Source organism: Osmerus eperlanus, chromosome 2 (assembly GCF_963692335.1).
Source record: "Osmerus eperlanus chromosome 2, fOsmEpe2.1, whole genome shotgun sequence".
Taxonomy (NCBI): Eukaryota; Metazoa; Chordata; class Actinopteri; order Osmeriformes; family Osmeridae; genus Osmerus; species Osmerus eperlanus.
The window spans coordinates 12,755,219-12,777,227 of record NC_085019.1 but is presented as its reverse complement, the minus strand read 5'-3'; the positions used below and the strand labels follow the sequence as shown (position 1 = coordinate 12,777,227).

At 41.2% G+C, this 22,009-nt stretch overlaps 1 protein-coding gene across 6 annotated transcripts in view; it reads right to left on the bottom strand.

Moving 5' to 3' along the window:
• The window catches only part of abcc1 (ATP binding cassette subfamily C member 1 (ABCC1 blood group)), a 253,278-nt gene extending 231,269 nt beyond the window's left edge, over positions 1-22,009 (bottom strand). For 4 of the 6 annotated variants that reach the window (XR_009928666.1, XM_062452715.1, XM_062452728.1 and 1 more), the window contains exons 1-9: positions 21,871-22,009; positions 14,948-15,124; positions 10,459-10,587; positions 10,055-10,192; positions 4,115-4,240; positions 3,391-3,452; positions 2,959-3,090; positions 2,559-2,786; positions 1,719-1,896 (exon numbers count right to left, since the gene is read on the bottom strand). Coding sequence is in view for 5 of the 6 variants with exons in the window: in XM_062452715.1 (XP_062308699.1) it covers positions 1,719-1,896; positions 2,559-2,786; positions 2,959-3,090; positions 3,391-3,452; positions 4,115-4,240; positions 10,055-10,192; positions 10,459-10,587; positions 14,948-15,124; positions 21,871-21,918 (1,218 nt within the window). In the remaining variant the exon portion in view is untranslated. Of the gene's footprint in view, positions 1-1,718; positions 1,897-2,558; positions 2,787-2,958; positions 3,091-3,390; positions 3,453-4,114; positions 4,241-10,054; positions 10,193-10,458; positions 10,588-14,947; positions 15,125-15,321; positions 15,830-21,870 lie in introns of those variants that run through there. The other 2 variants (XM_062452746.1, XM_062452737.1) reach the window with 2 other exon arrangements.

Below are 22,009 nucleotides of genomic sequence, written 5' to 3'. Positions count from 1 at the left end.
CTAATTCTATATGGTTTTGTTCGGCTTGACATAGCATCTATTATCTGGGTCGGAGGTAGGCACTAGGCAGCGAGGGGCGGAGCTTCAGCTCCTTCAGGGGACACGCCCCCCCAGTCTCAAGTAGAGAAGACTGCTGATTTTTTCACGATTTCAAAGCCTAATTTAACATACTTGTCGGTGTAATTTTTTCATTCGAATTTGGATGGGTAGTTAATAACACATTATTCTGTGGTGTGACGAACTTAAAACTCGTTTTCAGGTCCACTTTACAGGATCTTTAAGCAATTCAAGACTTGCATGTACAGTAAGTAATGTCACATTAAATAATGTATTTAAACTAGTGCTTAAAATATTTAATATCACGTTTAAAATATTAAATCGCATTAATGTCATAGTTAACTCGCGATTAATCGCAATTAATCGCACATTTTTATCTATTCTAAATGTCCCTTGATTTCTTTTTGTCCCATAATTTTTTTTCGCATTTTAATGCTCTTATCAACATGGAAAAGTGGATTGGATTGCTTAGTTAGTGCAAATGTTTTTTTTTTATTGAAAACAACATTGCAACATTGCCTGGCTTTCCGAGGGGGCGGAGAATTCGCATCAGCTGTGTGCTTGGCCATCAAGTGGTATTTCAGACTGGACGTGCTGCAATGATAGCTCAGTTCACAACGACAAAACACACAGATCAATTTGGTCTTGTCAATGGAACCATTTGGCAACTTTTTAAAAGTAACCTTTCCATTCAGTATCTTATTGGCATCCATTTTGGCGTCTCGCGCTCGGTATCCACTCAAAACGTAACGTTAGCCTACTACTCTTTAGCCGGCTCGCAAGCCCAAACAAGTGTGTGCGGCCTGCCTGTTGTTTTGTTTCCGGTCTAGCTAGATCTGGTTTGGTGTTGTAGTTTTTCTAACGTCAGTAGTCGTTGCAACAGCATGTGAAAAAAAAAGCTAGGACAAAAAGAACGTTAATCTTGCGATAAAAAAATTAACGCCGTTAAAATGGGTTTGCGTTAACGCCATTAATAACGCGTTTAACTGACAGCACTAATTTAAACTCAAGCTTGTGTGGTGCGTTGCTGTCTTCAAGGCCACAGCCTAAACTTTGTCAATCGTTTGTGAAAACGGCTAACATGCCCAGCGCTAGCACTAGTTAGCTTGCCATAGGCATTTCTCATATGGACAGATGAGGGGGAATTGTCTCGTTTTCGCTCATTTAATCCGTTCGACGACCTCATAATCTGTTTCCATATAGTTGAAACGTAGGCCTACATCTACGAATGTGTGGACTCAGATTTACATAACCCATCTGCACCCGGCGCAAGCACACCCCACAATTTCCCCTGAAATTGTACCCTCTCTAGTTTAAGAATACAAGAGTGAAAACAAGCTCAGGAATGAGTAGCAAAGATAAATCAATGCAGGCTATAGATTGCAACACTGGTAGGTGTGTGCGTGCATGCATGCACGCACGCATGTGTGTAGGAATGGGTATTGCTCAGGGGTAGAGCATTTGACTGCAGATCAAGTTTGATTCCCCATCTATACATCACTTTGGATAAAAGCATCTGCTAAATTTACATTTATGCATTTAGCAGACGCTTTTATCCAAAGCGACTTCCATTATGCACTTCCTTTACAAAAGTGCATAGGTCACTGATCATAACAACGAGATAGCCCCAACATTGAATGACATTATTACTGTGTGTGTACCTTCCGGTAAACGGCCCCCACAATAGCGGTTCGCAGGCGCATGCCAGTGACAAAGCACACGTGGAAGTACTTCTGCAGGATGAGTGTCTGCACGCATGTGCACACAAACAGCAGAGCGGTGTAGAAGTAGCCCTGCCAGGAAGGGGCGCTGGAGTCATTCACATAGCGGATCAGGAGCCTGGGGGAAGGAAAGGGAGGGAGGGATGGGTGAAGTGGAGTGGAGGAGAAAGGAAGGGAAGGGCGGAGAAGTGTCTGAGAGTCTCTCATCAGGCAACAGGCTGCTTTGCTAACAGGAGTGGCAAACACAACCAAAGAGGACGAGGGAACAAAAAGTGGGCTCTGGGGAAGGAAAGAAAGAGGGAGAAAGAAAATGGAAGAGGTAGAGAGAAAGAAAGACAGAAGGCTAGACAGAATGAAGCATAAGCCACTCCACATTGTTTTTTAAAACACAGTAAAATCTCTCGAACAACCGACATCACTAGGGCTGACCTGTTTATCAAAACTAGCTTTAACTGGGACTGCTAACTCCAGCCTGCATGCACTTATTAGCTTGGCGCTCTCTACCAGAGGGAGCTGCTCAACAGTCAAATCGTCTTCAGCCTGTAACCTAATCTGTGGTTCCACCACCATGCCAAAACGCATGTACTCAATTATTCCGCATTTGTTACAAGAGGCCCAGAGACAGGGGAGCCCAAAAGGCAGGGGGTACAGGCAGAGAGAGTGAGAAAGTAGATAGAAGAAGAGAGGGGAGGAGAGAGGGGAGGAGAGACTGAGCTGAACAAAAAGAAAAAGAAGTAGGAGGAAAAAAAACTTTGGGGGACAAAAAAAGAGAAGCTTTACCTGAGGATTTCAGGGCCGACAAACATGAGGATGTCCTGAATGATCTTGTAGAGGGAGGAGATAAGAAAGTATGGGCCAAAGGTAAGACACAGGGCCCAGAACAGCGAGGGCTCGTCTGTCTTCTGGGGGGCCTTCACAATCAGGATCTCAGACTCCTCCACAGGCCGGCCCTCTTTCTTCTCAGCCCTGGATGCTCGTTTGGGAGAGTACAGGGTCTTCTCTTCCGGCCTGGCACAGGAAAAGAGAAAAGGAGAGTTTTCGCTGGAACAGTAAAGAGTATCGCCTTGCAGAGCGTGTGACCCCAAAGGCTCCAAGGCACTCTTTCTTAAAAGCTACTTATGTTGGAAGGGCTTATGCATGGCAAAAAGCTATTTCCTCCCCTGGTCTCCAGGCTCCTGACCTTTTGACCTTTTGGCACTCTGTGTTCCAGCGGCGTACAAGCTGGGGAACCACCTGCTGGGAGCGATCCTCTGAGTTCAGAGACCACAGGTCCTTCTCCTCCAGGGGGCGCTTATAGCCGGTCACCATCAGCCTGGAACAGGAGAAGAGAGCAGAGAAGTGGGCCATGGTGGAAAGAATACAAGGGAGAAAGAAAAGGGGTGAGGAACACAAGTGGAAAGTGAGAGAAAGAGACAAAACAGGGGTGTATTATAGAGCCATAACAACTAACAAGAGCCCAAAAGGGAAACTTGTCAGCACTTCAGGTCCTCCTGAGTCCTCCATTCATCTGTCTATTAACCATTGGCCAATATCTCCTACCCACCAGTCTGTTCTTGATGCCCATTGACTGAAGCCCTCCACACCCTGTTTCCCGTTGGCTGATGTAACTTACCCAGTGATCCACCAGAAGCTTATTCTGGACAGGAAGGAGGCCCCAGCTTCAGGACAGGGATTCTGCAGTCCACACATTCACACTGAATTAGAACATCCAAAACAACACTGTAAAAAGACTACCATTACCTATTTTGAATCAGTACATGTAGGCTTAAATACAGTGGCAGTTTGGAAATATCTTCTTTTTTTTTTTACATGTTTTTCTCATTGATCTTCTAATAGACTGTTTACATAGCCTAGAGTTAAAAGAGGTCAACTACTTACTGGCTATAGATGTGTGGAAAATGTATTTGCTAGATACTGTACTGATAAGAGATAAAACATTATCTCAGTGGCTCAACAAGGTAAGCAATGGCTAGAAACAACTAGACATGGCAAACATCATTGTAGCCGGTCTGTTCACGCAGATTGATACAATATGACACAAACACAGTGCATTGCACCCCGCATCCACTCTCTCCATGCACAAAGTGCCAGTTTATACACTCGGCATGTGTTCATTACAACACTCAATGGTTTGTACAGCGTGCATCAAAACACATTTGAGATGAACACACACAGTTTGCATTCATAAAAACAGCGTGCAATGAAACACAATGGAACGTCTGCCTATTTTTTTTTACACAGTGCTCTACTAAAAATATCTCAGTGATCTAGAAAAAGGAAAGAAAGATGGAGACAGTGAGGGAGACAGACAGACAGAAAGATGGAGGCGGACTCACTGTGTCTTTAACGGCCTGGCAGAAGAGGGGGGGCTGGTCAGACAGGCATGACAGCAGCAGGGAGAGGAGCAGCAGGGTGTAGTATGTGTAGAAGGTTGTGTATCTGAACACACACATAGTGGAGGGCTGCACGCAGGACACATGACTGTTAGCCGTTTTCACAAACGATTGACAAAGTTTAGGCTGTGGCATTGAAGACAGCGACGCACCACACAAGCTTGAGTTTAAATACATTATTGGGTGTGCTTTGCCTTCGGAAAGGGCACAACCTTTGTTCTCTCACACATATATTATTATTATTATTATTTTCCCACCCCTAAGGATCAGTCAATATTTGGACTACATAGAAAACGGCGGTGTCAAAATGTTCGTCTTGGTCTCGATTGCGTTGCTTCTATTGGGATTTACGTTCCGTTGCAAGGTTTAGGCTGAACTTAAGTTTTTGTGGCAAAAAGTGCCTTTTGTCAACAAAGGGTATCAGTGCTAGCCTACGTCACAGTGTCAGCACACGTTAGCAACGACGCATGGATACAACGTGCATAGATGTTGCACGATACAGCGAGTATCGTGCCGTGGTGTACTAACAGCATCATACATGTACATTTAAGCAAATCAAGACTTGCGTGTACAGTAAGTAATGTAACATTAAATAATGTATTAAACTCAAGCTTGTGTGGTGCGTCGCTAGCTTCAGTGCCACAGCCTAAACTTTATGTCAAAAGAAACGTTCTCATTTCCGGCGCTTTCAAACAATCCCCTCACAGTTTGGCTAGCCACCACAACTAGCTTGCTCGTAGCAAACCTCTTTTTAAATAGCCAATTCTCCCTAAATAGATGTCAAGCTTATTTACGTTTTTGGGGGCATATTTTCAGTAGGCAGATGGTACTGTTTGAATCGCGATTCCATCTGAAATACTGCCGGTGACAGCGTTGTTACAGTTGTTTGTTTCAAAGTTTTTTTTTAATGAATTACGCAATATGAGTAGGCTAAATGCTAGTGAAAAATTTCACTAGAAGAGAAAAACTTAAAGGGACGGACCCACCTGCAACCGACGCAAGCAAGCACACCCTCTCTAGTTTAATGTGACATTACTTACTGTACATGCCTTACTGTACATGCCAGTCTTGAATTGCTTAAATGTATGATGCTGCTAGTACACCACGAAACTTGCTGAGCAACAGTCTTACTAGCATGTCAGCACGTCGTATCTATGCATCGTTGCTAACGTGTGCTGATGTTGTGACGTTAGGCTAGCACTGAGGTCCATTGGTGCACACAAGGCACTTTATGCCACAAAAACTTAATTCAAGCCTAACCGTGCAACGTTATGTAAATCCCATGAGAAGCAACGCAATCGAGACCAAGACGAATGTTATCAACAATGGTTATGCTCGCCAAAGGCTTGAGCATAACCATTGTTGAGGTGTCAGGTGGCTGAGCGGTTAGGGAATCGGGCTAGTAATCTGAAGGTTGCCAGTTCGATTCCCCGCCGTGCCAAATTATGTTGTGTCCTTGGGCAAGGCACTTCACCCTACTTTCCTCGGGGGGGGATGTCCCTGTACTTACTGTAAGTCGCCTCTGGATAAGAGTGTCTGCTAAATGACTAAATGTAAAAAATCTATCTAGCTGTTCTTGCATTCCTTGCAAATCAGCGTTAATAAAAAGCAGATGAGCTAGAGTCTAGCTAACATTGACTAGACGGGCATGGCTGATGTTTGTCTATACCGTAGCGTAGAAGATCCCTGTGCAGACCCTCGACACATTTGCGCGAACCATTTCACCAAGGACGGTTTTGAAAACCTGGGACAATGTAGCTAAAGCAGGATTTGCTATGAAGCTGTTGCTGAAAAGAGGTGCGTTCCGACCTTACGTTCATCACAACCGCAAGCTGTAGTATGATTTTGTCGGTAACAGTTATTAGCAATGCTAACGTATCCTGTATCTAGCACCTGCCTTTATCCAGTTCTTTCAAATAGATAATCTAGACAGGCGTTAGCAATAGGCCAGACTGGTATTTGTTTTCTGTCTATTTTTTCGGAAGCTTCCCTTCTAATGCCGACTACAGCTAGTCTAGCTAGAGTCATTTGCTAAGTAAAGTATGTTGATGTGTTTAGAAACGTATTTAGCATTCTACCTATGCTAGATACAGGAGACGTTAGCATTGCTAATAACTGTTACCGACAAAATCATACTGTAGCCTACTTACAGCTTGCGGTTGCGATGAGCGTACGGTCGGAACAGCACATCTTTTCCCCTGAACATCAAGCGTTCAGGTTCAAAGCTGAACCTGAACCTCAAGCCTTCGGCGAGAGCACAACCTTTGTTCTCTCATATATATATTTATTATTATTTATTTTTGCCCCCCTAAGCCTCAGTCAATATTTGGACTACATAGACAACCTAGGTGTCAAAAGTTTCGTCTTGGTAGCGATTGAGTTGCTTGTATTTTTATTTACACTCCGTTGCACAGTTTAGGAGGTTACAACGTTTTTGTGGCAAAAAGTGTCTTCTGTCAACGAAGGGTACCAGTGCTAGCCTACGTCACTACGTCAGCACACGTTAGCAACGACGCATGGATACAACGTGATAGAGATGTTCTAGCACGCAAATTGGAGCTTGGATTATGAGTGAAAAATGCCAACCACCAAAATTACCAACCATTGGGTTTTGTTGAGAAAGCAATTTCGAGTGGAACTGCCATCTCAGATTTTTTATTTAGGTCGTGAAAGTCTTTGTAATTTGAGCGAGTGCGCGTCGCCCGTGAGACTGCCTAGGCGGCAGCCATGCAAGCGTCATAGTAGTTTAGTATTTTCGTAATTTTATAGTTCGGTCAATTCTACACCAAAAAACAGAAGGAAGCAATGTTATGATGATATGACTATTGTGAAGACAGCCAGGTGGTGAGATTTTAATGTAGGTTGCTGTAAAAACTTTGGTTTGCTACGTGAGAGCCCCGTCAGCCTCCGTTGACGATTGCGTCAGCTGTTGTCGATCTCTGATGAGTATTTTCTTAATTTCGTACCAGGGTCAATTCTACATCAAAAATCAGGAGGGGGGCAGTGTTTTAAAGATATGGAGATTGCGAAGATAGCCAGCGGGTCAGCATATTTTTGTGATTTGTGTAAAACTTGGAATTTGAGTGACACAGCAGCTTGTTTTGACATTAGCCTCAGTCAGACTCGGCTAGAAGTCTGACTGCAGACCGCAGATCACTGGGCGTGGCCGCAGGAAGCAAAAATGTGTTTTGGTCAATAACTGTTGATTTGTTTGCCTTTATTAAGTGATTCCTTTGTCTCATGATATCTTGGGACATCCAGTGTGTGACACATGCCGCCATTTTGAATCACACAAAAAAAAAATTCTCTACTCCTCTACAAATGTTGTCCAATCTTCACCAAATTCGGCAGGTATTATCTTCAGACCAAGCCTCACAAAGCCCATTACATGTTTTTTTGATTTTTGAAACCGTTTGCCCGTTACAGCCAATCAAAATGTGTTAAGCCTTCAAACAGCAAGTTGGGTCGTATCTCAGCAAATCTTTGATGGATTCACACTAAACTTGGTATATAGGGGCTCGGAACCCTATTGTAAGGATGTCTAAAATGTTTTCTGGGTCATATGACTGCTTGGCCACCTCATTGCTGCTTGCAGCTATATTTAGGGGCACCTATTGTTTTTGTTAGTTTTATTATTAGGTTTTATTATTAGTTTTATTATTTATGATTATTATTTATTATTGATATTTATTATTACTAATAATAAAAATCAAATTGAGCAACTGATCTGGAAAAAGGGAAGTGAGGTCATATCTTAGTCAATCTTTGATGCATTGACTCCAAACTTGGTGTATGGACTCAGGACCCTCTTATGAAGAGGTCTGAGACAGGTAGTGACATTTGACCTCTAGGGGGCACTACAAGGCAGGATTGTGTGTCGACCAATAACTGTTGATTTGTTTGTCTTATTTAAGTGATTCCTTTGTCTCGTGATATCTTAGTAGATCCCGTGTCTGACACGTTAACTTGTGATACCAGCCAAATTGATGTGGCCGCCATTTCGAATGAATATAAAGTTTTTTCGCTACCCCTCCTATAAAGTTGTCCAATCTTCACCAGATTTGGCACAGATCCTCTCCAGACCAAGCCTCACAAAATACATCACGTCTTTTTGATTTTCTAAACCTTTTTACTGGAACAGCCAATCAAAGTCGTCAACCAAGCCACCATAAAAGAAGTGAGGTCATATCTCAGCACCTCTTTACTGCATTGACACCAAATTTGGTATAAGGACTAGGGACCCTGTTCTAAAGAGGTCCAATAGGTCATGCCATTTCACCTCTAGGTGGCGCTGCAATAAGCAAAAATCTGGCACCAATTATATTCAGATCAAGCCTCACAAACGTTTTCACATGGTTTTTGATTTTCAAAACTGTTTTTCCGGTAAAGCTGATCAAATTCGGCAATGAAGCCGCCAAAACAGGAAATGAGATCATATCTCAGTAAATATTTGCTGAATTGACATCAAACTTGGTACAGGTGCTCGGGACCCTGTTCCAAAGAGGACCACAAAAGGTTGTGTCATCTAACCAGGGGGCGATCCCTTGTCTGACACATGTTAGCTTGTGATACCAGATGAATTGATGCGGCCGCCATTTTACATTTTATTAAAAGTTTTTTCCCTATTACTCCAACAAAATGTTCCAATATTCACCAAATTTGTGGTCTTCAGACCACAATCACATTGACATGTCAAAATAGGACTGAATTACATCTGTTTAAACTTGGGCCAAATCTGACAACCGCTTGCCAGTTGAAAAACTGCTTATATTTTTAACACAGTAACTGAACACAGTAATTTCCAGCACTGAGAATAGCTCACTAGGATAAATTGGTATCCTGGCAAGGTCAACGTAAGAAGTTCAAATCCAGCCAAAGCTAACGAGCCTGCCATGTCACTGGTTTTCTGTTTAGCGAGACTGTAAGCCACTGCAAAGGAAGCCAGGTACAACTAGGTATGGGTATCGAGAACCGGTTCTTGTTTAGAACCGGTTCCCAGTGAACCGATTCCTTGGAATCATCAGCCAAATTCTTTAACGATTCTGCTAACGGTTCTCTGTGCCGTTACGCATATGCAAACTTTTATAGTTTATTCAGACTGCAGCAAACATGGCAACTAGGCAGAAGCGTTCTAAAGTTTGGTTGTATTTCACACAACAAAATGACAACAACGGCACTTGTAACGCGTGTAAAAAGTATATTTCGTCGAAGGGAGGAAATGCCAGTTACTGGAATGTCATGTGTTCGATGCACACAGCAGCGCAGCTAACGTTCGCGCTTCATCTCTAACTATCCAAGGTGAGCTAAACTCCTCAAAAGTGATCACAACCACTTGTCACTGTGTGAAGCAATTTGCCTTTATTGTGTGTAGTCGATCAAGTTATCTTCTGTCCCGTCGTTTGAAGCATACATTTTTGCTAGTGTAGCTATAACTAGTTTTAAGCTAGCGTAGCTATAACTGACATTGCTTAGCTATAGAATCTTCCATTTTCAGCCAAGGTCAAATAGAAGTGTAGAAGAAGAGCAACGACAAAATGTGTATGTATACATACTGTATATGGTGTGTAGCATTATAGAAAATTATATAAAAGAAAATTAATGTAAATAAACCAGTTTGTGCTCTTTTTTCGAGAATCAGAATTGTTAAAATCTTATCAATACTCATCCCTAGGTACAACGCAGTCGCTAGCTACCTGTAGTCTAGCTGTATATAGTCATGAGGATGTCTAAAATGTTTTTTGTTCCTTTTACCTGCTTTACCGGTTTGGCCACCTCATTGCTGCTTGCAGCTATATTTAAGGCAAACTTTTCTTCAGAACATGCCAGCTCGAATATTGATTTCCTGTGGAAACCAAACCCATAACCAGCCGGACCACTTCTCACCTCTTGGAGTGCCTGTAGGACCTTGGACCTGAAGGTGACCGTGGCACAAAGGACAGCCACCAGCCAGAAGTTGAGCATCACCCCTGACGACTGAACCCCTTTTATCCTCTCGTACTGGGTCAGAAAAGTGGCCAGAAGCTGTGGAATGTACACGAGCACACACACACACACACAAATCCACATGCAAATACAGTATACACAAAAGGATATGTACTCAGAGACAACAAAACACAACACATTTACAAAACACACAACAAAAGCATCCATTAATTTGTATAACTGGCGTTTTTTTCCTAGTAGTTAAGCAACATACTAAAGAGTGATTAAAATTCAAAAGGCCCTAATACCTGCCACTCATTGGCATTGTGTATGTGTGTAGAGGGGGGGAGTCTCGGGCATATTACCATGGTGATGCCAAGCATGGTGGGGCTGACCAGATACACAGGTGCAAGGGCACTGTTACCATAGGTTCTTTCCCAGAAAGAGTAAAAAACATCCGCCCAGCAGACAATCCACAGCAGAAAGCCAACTGCCTAGAGGTAGTGGGCAGGAAGAAAGAGATCAATCAAATCTATATGTTCTATAAAACAGGCCTCAGGTTGTTGGGATGTTTACAGACAGGTCTTTGTTTTCCACATCACACAGAAATGTCTACAAAAAGTGTGTGTGTGTGTGTGTGCTGGTATTCCTATCTTTGTGGGGACATCGGTCTGTTTACACAGTCACCTCATGGGGACCTCTAACCTTGTGGGGACCAAAAAGCAGGTCCCCATAAGGATTTAAATTTTAAATGATTACAGGAGTGATTCTGAAGGTGCCTATGTGATTTTTAGCTTTGGCTCAAAAGTCATGTAAACCAGTGGGTGTGTGTGTGTGTGTGGGGTGTCGTGTGTCGCCCCCTTGTAGTTCACTGCTGGTAATAGTAAGAGCGTCTGCTAAATGACTAAATGTAATGCACCCAACGTTCCACACACAGATATGCAAATTATAAATTGGCCACGCCCACTTTCGGGTCCCCATAAGGCTGTAAAAAAATATGTGTGAGCCATGTGTATTTTGTAATGAGAGAAATTATTATTATTATCAACTCACCAAATTATTAATATTTTATTTAGATTGAAACATGTTTTAATAAAGATTAATTTGGTTAAAAAACTAAACATTTTAGGAGTTAATTAAAATATATATAGTTTGTTTTCCATTTCCTGTCCATTTCCTGTATGTGCCATGTGCTATAGGGCCACCTTGCATTAGGGTCTGAACAGCATGCAATACAATCGTCATGCTTCCTTCAACAACAACTTCCAAGAATAAGCTAAAAACGTAGAACTAGAATAATTCAAATATCTGCGCACAATTCATTCAGATTTAGTACTCGTGAATTGTCCAACTATCCAGCTAACATTGTTACACACTCGTTAGCGATGCGGCTAACACAGTTAGCCAGCTAGCGAGATCTTGCTAATAAATTAGTTGTCTCTAGTTAGTAGAAGTGACCAACAACGTTATCTTCTTCGTGAACTTATCTGGAGATCCCACATTGTTGACATCGTTAAAGGTAAGCAGGATTACAAACTTTCTGACTACACATGTTTGTACACAGTACATCCTACACTTCTTGCACACTTGCAGCCAGTAACGCCACAGATAGATTCCACTGTAAAAACCAGAACAGAAAAGCATGGTGTAATGTTAATTTATTACCATATATTATATATTATTTATATGAACATTCGGTAGCCACAACAAGAGTTTGTGTTTGACTTTGCACACAACTGAGCTAAGCTGTTTGCGTTCGCACATCTTGAGTAAAACAGGCTTCGTGGGGACATCTCAAACACAATGTTATAGTTCCTTGTGGGGACCAGTTGTCTCTGCGTTGCCCAAAGTCAAACACTGACTAAAGGTGTGCTGTGCACACATCTTGAGTTAAACAGGCTTCTTGGGGACATCTCAAACACAATGTTATAGTTCCTTGTGGGGACCAGTTGTCTCTGTGTTGCCTAAAGTCAAACACTGACTAAAGGTGTGCTGTGGGGACGTCGTGAATGTCCAGAATAGAGTGATATTTGACAGTCTTGGCAGGGTTGAGGAACTGCATAGATAGAACTTTATACATTACATAGACTGTATAACATCAGTGTTTACTGTATTATTTTATCCAGGTCATTTAATATGCAAGTAACATGAATACCAATGTCTGTTGTCCTGCTTTCAGCTCATCAATCGTGCTTAGACTCTAGACAAGGAATCTCTGCAGACACACAACGAAACCAGCGATGGCTCAGATGTTCCTTTGTCTACTAGATGTGAGGTAAGAAACTAAGTGAGTGAATTGCAAGGTATTAGACAATCAACTGAATGGGAGGCACTATAGGTTACCCCAAAAAGGGTTTGGATTTTATGATGGCAGCAAATGTTCATAAAAATTACTGAACATGTGCTGTGGGGATGTCATTGGTGTCCAGACTAGAGTGATATTTGAAAATCTTGGGCTAGTTCTATATCACGTTGACACATAACACCATTTTTTACAGTATTATTTAATCAAGGTCTTTAATACGCATTTTATATTAATATAAATGTCTGTTTCCTGCTTTCAGCTCATCGATAGTGCGCAGACTGCAGTAAAGGAACCTTTACAGACACAAAATGGAACCAAAGATGGATCCGATGTCATTATTGTGCAGGTACTTATGTATCATGCTATAAATATCAATGTTATTCAGGCTACATGTCTGATTGACAGAACCGTATACATGGTAACCCCTGTGACATCTACTCTGAAGAGATTTTAACCTTCAAAGAGATTGTTTATCTTGTTTATCATCACTCTATCATGGACACTCACGACGTCCCCACAGCACACAGTGTTTGACAGTCAGTGTTTGACTTTGTACACATCTTGAGTAAAACAAGCTTTGTGGGGACATCTCAAACACAATGTTATAGTTCCTTGTGGGGACCAGTTGTCTCTGTGTTGCCCAAAGTCAAACACTGACTAAAGGTATGCTGTGCACACATCTTGGGTAAAACAGGCTTTGTGGGGACATCTCAAACACAATGTTATAGTTCCTTGTGGGGACCAGTTGTCTGTGTGTTGCCCAAAGTCAAACACTGACTAAAGGTGTGCTGTGGGGACGTCGTGAATGTCCAGAATAGAGTGATATGACAGTCTTGGCAGGGTTGAGGAACTGCATAGATAGAACTTTATACATTGCATAGACTGTATAACATCAGTGTTTACTGTATTATTTTATCCAGGTCATTTAATATGCAAGTAACATGAATACCAATGTCTGTTGTCCTGCTTTCAGCTCATCAATTGTGCTTAGACTCTAGACAAGGAACCTCTGCAGACACACAACGAAACCAGCAATGGCTCAGAGTTTGGCAGTTTTTGTTAGCAAAAAGTCTATTGAACATGTTACATTTATATACAACCTTTTAAAAAAGCAGTTGAAAGTTTTGTATGTTACTGTTTTGTTCTGGAGGTCCCATAATGGCGGACTGATGTATTATTATTTTCCATATATATTCTGTATATATATGTGGTCTACTATTTTAAAACTAAAGCAACAAGAGTTTGATTGTTTTCAGGTTAATTTAATATATATATTTAATTTTTATAACTGCATTTTGGCTTACAAAAACAAATGGCAATTAAAGGTTTATTGCATTGTTATTGGAGGTGTCATGTCTTGGTGTTCAATTAGTAGTTAATTGTAGTTTTATTATGATGGTACTAGGGGATTTACGTAGTAGTAAGATTATTAACAGTTGTTGACTGTAGTAATAATGGATGACAAAATGGATAGTGGATAATAGTGTATATTAGAAGGATTTAAAGGTTTGACTTGTGTGGCAAATATGGGTTGGGTTGGTATATAATAATTAACTTATCTTTCAATCCTTGTACTTAGGGATAGCCGTTCAGTACTTAATCAAACCGATATTTCTTTCAAACCAAAGAATATCAGTAGATCATAAAATCAGCTTTTTGTGAAGATAACTAGTCGACACCAAGTACCCAAGTCGACACCATTCTTCTGCTGCAGTTCAATAGCCTGGGGGAACGAGGCGAACGGCTGGCCCGTCTTAATTACGTGATATGCCGTTGTTATAAGTCGTGCAATAACACGATGGGCATCTACATTTAAATTCCTGACCAGCATGGTCAACGGCCTGGAAGATGGATTGTCAACCATCCGCTTAACGCTAGCTGTCACGCAAACCAGGTGCTGTCTGCGAGCATGGCTGGTCAGGGATTGTTTTCGAGATTAGAGAATTACAATTTGACAACCACCCGTCACTCACTACTCAACTCTTGATTTGCCAACTGTGCGCCCCACGAGCTGCAAAGTTATTTATGCATTTAGCAGATAGCAAAACATATGAAGGGTGTTAACTTTTACAATGCGAATTTATAATTTGCAGTGGCCCGGTCGGGCCAGTGAGTTGCTAGTTTAACTGTCCTGACGTTACTTTTTACTGGCCCCGGGCCATCGTTATTGTCGAACCCTGCAGAGGATACCCACAGCCCCTCCATTTCTTCTAAAACGTCAGTGACATCTCAACATTGATAAACCTTTGCGACACAGCGTCACGCTAATTTCATAGACGTGAATAGCGCAAATTTGCTTCGCCGGCGCAAATTCATGGTTTTCATTGACTTTCTATGTAATCTCATCAATATTGACCCTTGTGACCTCTTTATCTGCAGTCAAATGTTCTATCACTTTGCTACACATATTTACTGTTTCTTCCTTCCTTCCATTCCCTCACTACCTGGTATATATATATCTACTGCTCACCTCCCTCCCTCCTTCCCTCTCTGATTGACACACACACATACACTTGTTGCATTGTGTGTGTAAGTGTAAGGGTACTCACAGTCTTGGCTTTGTTGAGGTGGGTCATACATATGTAGCCCTGATCATGGCTTTTGAGGTATAGAAAGTAGAACGGGGCACACACCCAGAGGTAGAGGCAAGGCAGCCACACGAGCACCGTGTTCTGGAAGCAACGGGTCAGGTCCGGGTTGGGGGTGTGCCATGTACGGTTCCAATTCTGTGGGGGAAGGGGAGGGAAAGAAACAAAGAAAGAAGACTAGATGGTTATTGTGCCTCCACAAGATAGAGGACTACCTATTTTGTTTGAGAGAAAGATTAGCCTACATAGTAAAATAATGTTTATCTGCAATTACACAAAATTTAACAGAGAAGTAGTTGCACTGTTAATAGCTTTTTGAAGATTACTTATCTTACCTCTTCCTACCTTCATGTCAGAAAATAAGCAGTTAAGTTGAACTTAATTAAACCCGTAATAAATCCTCAGAACAAAGGGTTAGACCTCGCACAGGGGTGCCTGGGAGTGTTGGTGTCAAGTCTGGAACATGAGACTCAGCCTTTCACAGCTTTAACCATTGAAGCAAAGGTTTGTGGCACTCTCAATTCTCAAACTTCTGTTAGCTTGCCTAGAAGTACTCGATGAAACTGCAGTTTAAGTTTAAATCATGTTTATATTGCGGACCTCTTGTAATGCATGTCTTAAACTGATGTCACCTGCTGTAATGATAGTGTAGGTCTGAATTGGTTGTGTTATGCAGGTCTCACAAGGTCTATAAAATGTATAAAAGATGTGGTGAAATGTATAAAATATTGTCATTGCCAAGGTTTAACCAGTTGTTGTTATTAGCAGCAAGGGGCTTTGCCTACGTTCTCGTAAGCATGGGCAACGCTATATAGTTAGCTGCCTATTGACAGTGATACTTGTTTTCAGGGGCCTGTTCCATAAAGGCCGCTCAAATAAGTTGGACTTAAAGTCCCAAACCAGACTTGAATTAGCTTAACAAGTCAAGCGGGGCTAAAGCGGTTCCATAAAGGCCAATTTCAGCTCACGCAGTCCTACTAATTCAAGTCAGATTTAAGTAGTCAAGCTAATTGCGCATGCACCCTATTCTTAAAGGAGACATGACATGCTGTTTTTGGATGCTTTTATATAGGCCTTAGTGGTCCCCTAATAATGTATCAGAAGTCTCTTTCCCAAAATTCAGCCTTGGTGCAGAATTACAGCCACTACTAGGGTAGTCAGGTGGCTGAGCAGTGAGGGAGTCGGGCTAGTAATCTGAAGGTTGCCAGTTCGATTCCCGGCCGTGCCAAATGACGTTGGGTCCTTGGGCAAGGCACTTCACCCTACTTGCCTCGGGGGAATGTCCCTGTACTTACTGTAAGTCGCTCTGGATAAGAGCGTCTGCTAAATGACTAAATGTAAATGTAAATGTACTAGCAGTCCCACAAGGAGCTTTCCTCAGAACGCGCTGTTTTGGTGTCTGTAGCTTTAAATGCTAATGAGGAGCGGAGGGGCGGCACCATGCGCTAATGTTTACAATGGATGTATCGCAATGGCTGTAGCCCCGTTGCTGTAAGATGCCTCGAATTTGCCCATTCTCATCTGATAACCCTGGTTTGCAGAGGTACACACTCAGTCATTTCAATGATGGGAAAGGCGGATATCACGCGCGCCATAACACCAACAGCAGAACGGTTATCCAAATAACAAAGAAGTGTACAACACTCACGTTACAGCATGTGTATTCACACACATACTTGATGATATCTACCTTTCCATTAGCGACAGTAACTCAGCTGTTAGCTGCAGAGCTAATGTTACAGCCACATTCTAAGGGTAGCAAGCTAGGTAACCATATACAGTAAAGCTACACAATGATATAGCGTTAGTTAACTTACTTGTCCGAGGTTAGTAGCTGGACGAAGGAGAGTTAGTACTGATCCAGAATTTAATTTCAGCAGGGCCAGTTTTGTATTAGCTCAAGTTGAGGAAACAGTCGTGGCTGAAGTGTTTGGCGCAGACATACAAAACAAATGCGCCTACAACAGAAGTTGTGTAGGCGCATTTCCAGAGAAAATAAAATTAAGATACTGGGTCTTCAGAGGCTCGGATGAAGGAACTGTAAAAAGATTTTTGTTTTCCTTTGTACATCCAAACTGAGAAAATGTAATGCTTCGTTTGTTTGCAAGCCATGATGTCTCTCGAGGATAAAAACACTTGCACGGTCGTAGCTCAGTTTCTTATGGGCGGGCCAGATTCTCTGGGCGGGCAAAGCAGAGAGAGGGGAGGTAACCTTCCCCCTTGTGACGTAACAAAGAGGAGATTTTCAAACAGAGCAATTGAGCTTTCATTTTCGGAAAGGCGGAGAAGAACACCCAGGGCTTGGTTTACACCGATCGAAAATTCTAGCCACTGGGGGACCAAAGGCAGGCTAGGGGAACTCATATTGATGTTAAATAACCTCCTAAAGTGAAGTTTTCATGTCATGTCACCTTTAAGCAGCCAGAGAGGTAAAACATGGATCATACAATCCACCACGGCAAAAGCAATGCACACGGCCACGTGACTTCTTCCAGAAAGAATGTCCCTTTAAGCCTTGTACTATGACAGCTCCCTCATCCACCGCTTCATCAAAATGAAACGACACGCCATGATTGACGTGAACGATAGGCTACGTAGGTCGAGGTCCTTTTTTAGACCTTTAGTTACTTCATTGATTAAAAAACAGACACCCTTTAAACACATGTAAATTTACTTTTTTGACATTGTTTTAAGTAAATAGCCTACTATTAATCAATACATAATACAACAATAATTTAGATTGAGAAAGGCCTATGCCTGATGACTAAACATTTGAAATCACAAACTAGGCAAGCCATAGGATATGTTTAACGTGGCGTGTATCAAATCATTGTTCATCATCGTTTAATGCATTAGGCTAAATGTTGTAGCCTATGTAGGCTATTTAAGTTGATTTTCTATCAATGTTGAACATATTGAACATATTGAACTGATGAGAATAAGAAAATGAGAATATCCGTGGTAAATCATCGTTTTCCCGTTGGGTCAGTGTTACGGAAGGTCTGGTTAAGCACCAAGTCACGCTAAGCCTGACAGTTTAGCCTGTCCCGGACCAGACTAGTTTCGCAGCCTAAGTTTTGCCATTCAGAAAATGGCATGGTAAAATGCATGGTTACAAACCTGAAACTAGTGTTAGAAGTCACAGAACTATCCATATTCTTCCAACAGATTTATCTACCCCTGTTTTATCTGTTAATACCCCACAGATGAAACTGGCCCTTCTAAATGTTAGATCACTAAATAACAAAACATTTCTAGTTAATGATCTGGTCAAAGAAAACAACTTAGACTGCATCTGTCTAACAGAAACCTGGCTAAACAATGACACGGCAACAGCAACTTTGATAGAAGCGTGTCCACCCGATTACAGCTTTCACCAAGTTTCTAGGACATCAAAAAAAGGTGGAGGAGTCGCAGCTATTTTCTCCTCTAAACTGTTGTTCAAAATCACTGAGCTAGGTGAATTCACATCATATGAATATCTTGCTATAGAGCTCAAAACCGAATCAATACTTTTTGTTATTATATATCGGCCACCCAAGCACTCGCCAATATTCATACAAGAATTCTCTGAACTATTATCACTATGTGTCACTAGATATGACAAAGTAGTTTTAAACGGAGACTTAAATATCCAAGTAAATAAAAAAGCAGACCCAAGAACTATTGAGCTCTTAAATCTCCTTGACAGTTTCAATCTAACTCAACACATAACAGACCCAACACACCGACACGGAAACACACTAGATCTAGTGATAAAAACTGGACTAAATATCAATAATATTTCAATAACTGATCTACCCCTCTCAGACCATCATTATATACTTTTTAATGTGGAAATTATCCTTACAAAAACCAAAAAATAATTCTTAGTCCATAGAAGATATTTAGACGATACAGCTATGATGACATTTTCTGAACAATTTGCTCTGTATGAGCCGACTAACCATGATTGCTCTCTGAATGAAATGGTAGAGAACCTCAATGATGCACTATTATCTGTGTTAGACTCTGTTGCACCACTGAAAACCAAAAAGAAGTGCACAAGCAGAACCTCCCCATGGCTGAGAAATAAAAATGTTAGTGAAACAAAAAGAAAATGCCGTGCAGCAGAGAGAAAATGGAGGAAAACAAAGATCACTATCCACTACAATATCTACAAAGATACACTAACCACCTATAACAAAACCATCCGTCTAGCAAGAAGAGAATATTTCTCCAACATTATTACAGAAAATGCCAGAAATTCCAGAGTTCTTTTCTCCACCATTGACCAGCTGCTAAACACTGTCCCTGCTCCACCTCCATCCTCAGTAGTTAAATGTGAAGAGCTTGCTTTGTTCTTCAAGAACAAAATAACTTTGATCAGAGCTAGTATTATTAATAGTGGGGTCGAAACTGACATCAGTAGATTCTGCAACATAACCATGAGCACATTTACCTGTATCACACTTAGTGAACTTTCCAAAATTGTCAGCGAATCTAACTCCACAACCTCAGATATTGATCCTATACCCACAACATTCTTTAAGCGAGTGTTTGATAGTGTCTCAGGTCCGGTGCTAGAGATTATAAACACATCCCTTAGAACTGGCGTTTTCCCAGATGCCTTCAAAACAGCTGTTGTAAAGCCCCTATTAAAGAAACCCAAATTGGATAACAGTCTACTTGCAAATTACAGACCAATATCAAACCTTCCATTTATTAGTAAAGTACTGGAAAAGATAGTTTTAGTCCAATTAAATTATTTTCTTGAAGAAAATAACATCCTGGAAGTCTCGCAGTCAGGTTTCAGGAAATATCACAGTACTGAAACTGCTCTCACCAAAATAATTAGCGACCTCAGACTAAACTCTGATGCAAATAAAGTCTCTATCCTTATCCTGTTAGATCTCAGTGCAGCATTTGATACAATTGATCACGACATCCTAATCAATAGACTGGAAAAGCTTATTGGGTTCACGGATAGTGTATTGAACTGGATGAAATCATATATCACAGGAAGGATGTTTTATGTTAGTTTAGGTGACCATAGGTCCAAGAAACATGATAACTGCTACGGGGTTGCTCAAGGAAGCTGCTTAGGTCCATTACTCTTTTCTCTTTATATGTTACCACTCTGCGACATAATCAGAGAACATAACATAGATTTCCATAGCTATGCGGATGACACACAACTATATATATCCACTGAACCCAACGATGCAACGGCCATCAATTCCATTACCAACTGCCTGTTGGCAATAAACAAATGGATGAACGCTAACTTTCTTAAATTAAATGAAGACAAAACCGAAGTCCTACTATGTGGCCCCAAATCCAAAAGAGAGATGCTTATTAAGAATCTTGGAGGTTTAACCCCGTCTTAAACCAGAGGTGACGAGTCTCGGTGTAATCCTGGACTCAGATTTGAATTTCAACTCTCACATTAATAAAGTGATCAAAACAGCTTTCTTTCACCTGAGGAATATAGCAAAGGTACGACCATTCATAAACCAAAATGATGCAGAGAAGTTAATTCATGCTTTTATATCCAGCCGGCTGGACTACTGTAACGCACTTTTCACTGGTATTCCCAAGAAAACCACTGAAAGACTACAGCTCATTCAAAATTCTGCAGCTAGATTATTAACCAAAACTAAAAGGAGAGAACACATTAGTCCTGTCCTAGCTACTTTACACTGGCTCCCTGTTACCTTCAGAATTTACTTTAAGGTCCTTTTCCTCACATACAAAGCTCTACACGGACAAGGACCTAGCTACATTGCTAACTCCTTTATAAACTACACACCAGCTAGAACACTGCGATCATCAAATGCAGGCCTATTAGAGGTCACCAGAAGCAGTCATAAGAAGATTGGTGATTCGGCCTTTGTCAATTACGCCCCAAAACTATGGAACAAATTACCCATAAATATTAGGGAAGCAAACACTCTAGACATTTTTAAAAGACAGCTTAAAACCTACCTTTTTACCGAAGCATTTAAGTAATTTTATCTCAAAAGGGTTTTCCTACTTTTATTAATTATATTATTGTTACTTTTAAGATGCATGTTTAAAGTTGGTTTCTCTCTTGAACAGAGATCTTATTGGGATTTTTATTTTTGTTTGAATTGTTTATCACTTGTATTATTGTTTTTATTGATTTTATGTAAAGCACCTTGAGCTGCAATTCTTGTATGAAATGTGCTATATAAATAAAGTCTTACTAAGTTGCCATAGTAACCGAGTTCGAACTACGTTGAGCTAGCTTTATGGAACCGAATGAACTAGAAATTAGTCCGACTAACTGACATAAGTCTGACTTATTCGGTAAACTCGCTTTATGGAACAGGCCTTAGATCCACTAATGACCATAAATAGCAACGACATAACAGCTTGCGACGCAGCATTGCCGGTACAGTATTGTGCCGGCAAGCAACACGCCTCTGATTGTTATAGTATAACAGACAATACAATAGTGCAAAGAGGTGATGTGGTCCCAACTTCCAAGTTTATTTTGGATTGCCTGACTAGCTAGCAATTTAGGCTGCTGTACAATAATGTTTGCCAACTAGCGAGATAGCTGTCTGGCGTACAAAAAGTGAATTTATTTTTACAAAACTGCTGCAGTAAAAATGCTTCAGTTTATCAAGCAAACAAAGAAAATATCTAAACCTTGTTTGTTTGTTGTATACACAACCAAAATGTCACCAATCAGTGTTAACACTATTCCAGCACATTGCCTCATCGGCACAATAACGGCCTAGCTAGCTGCTAACCTGCATCCTAGTATCACTATAATAGGCAGCTAGCTAGCATTGCCCTACGAGACCGTGAGCAAAGCCTCTTGTTGCTAATAACAACTATAACTGCTATCGAAAGGTCGCCATGGGAAAACTTACCCAAAATGGATCGGAACCGTCAACACTGCAGAACTTGTCAATACCCATTCGCCGAAGTTTAAGTTATCTTTAGCTAGCTAGATAATTTGGTGGTGCTACAGCTTTGGTTTCATAACCCCAGTCTGTGAAAGCGCTTCTG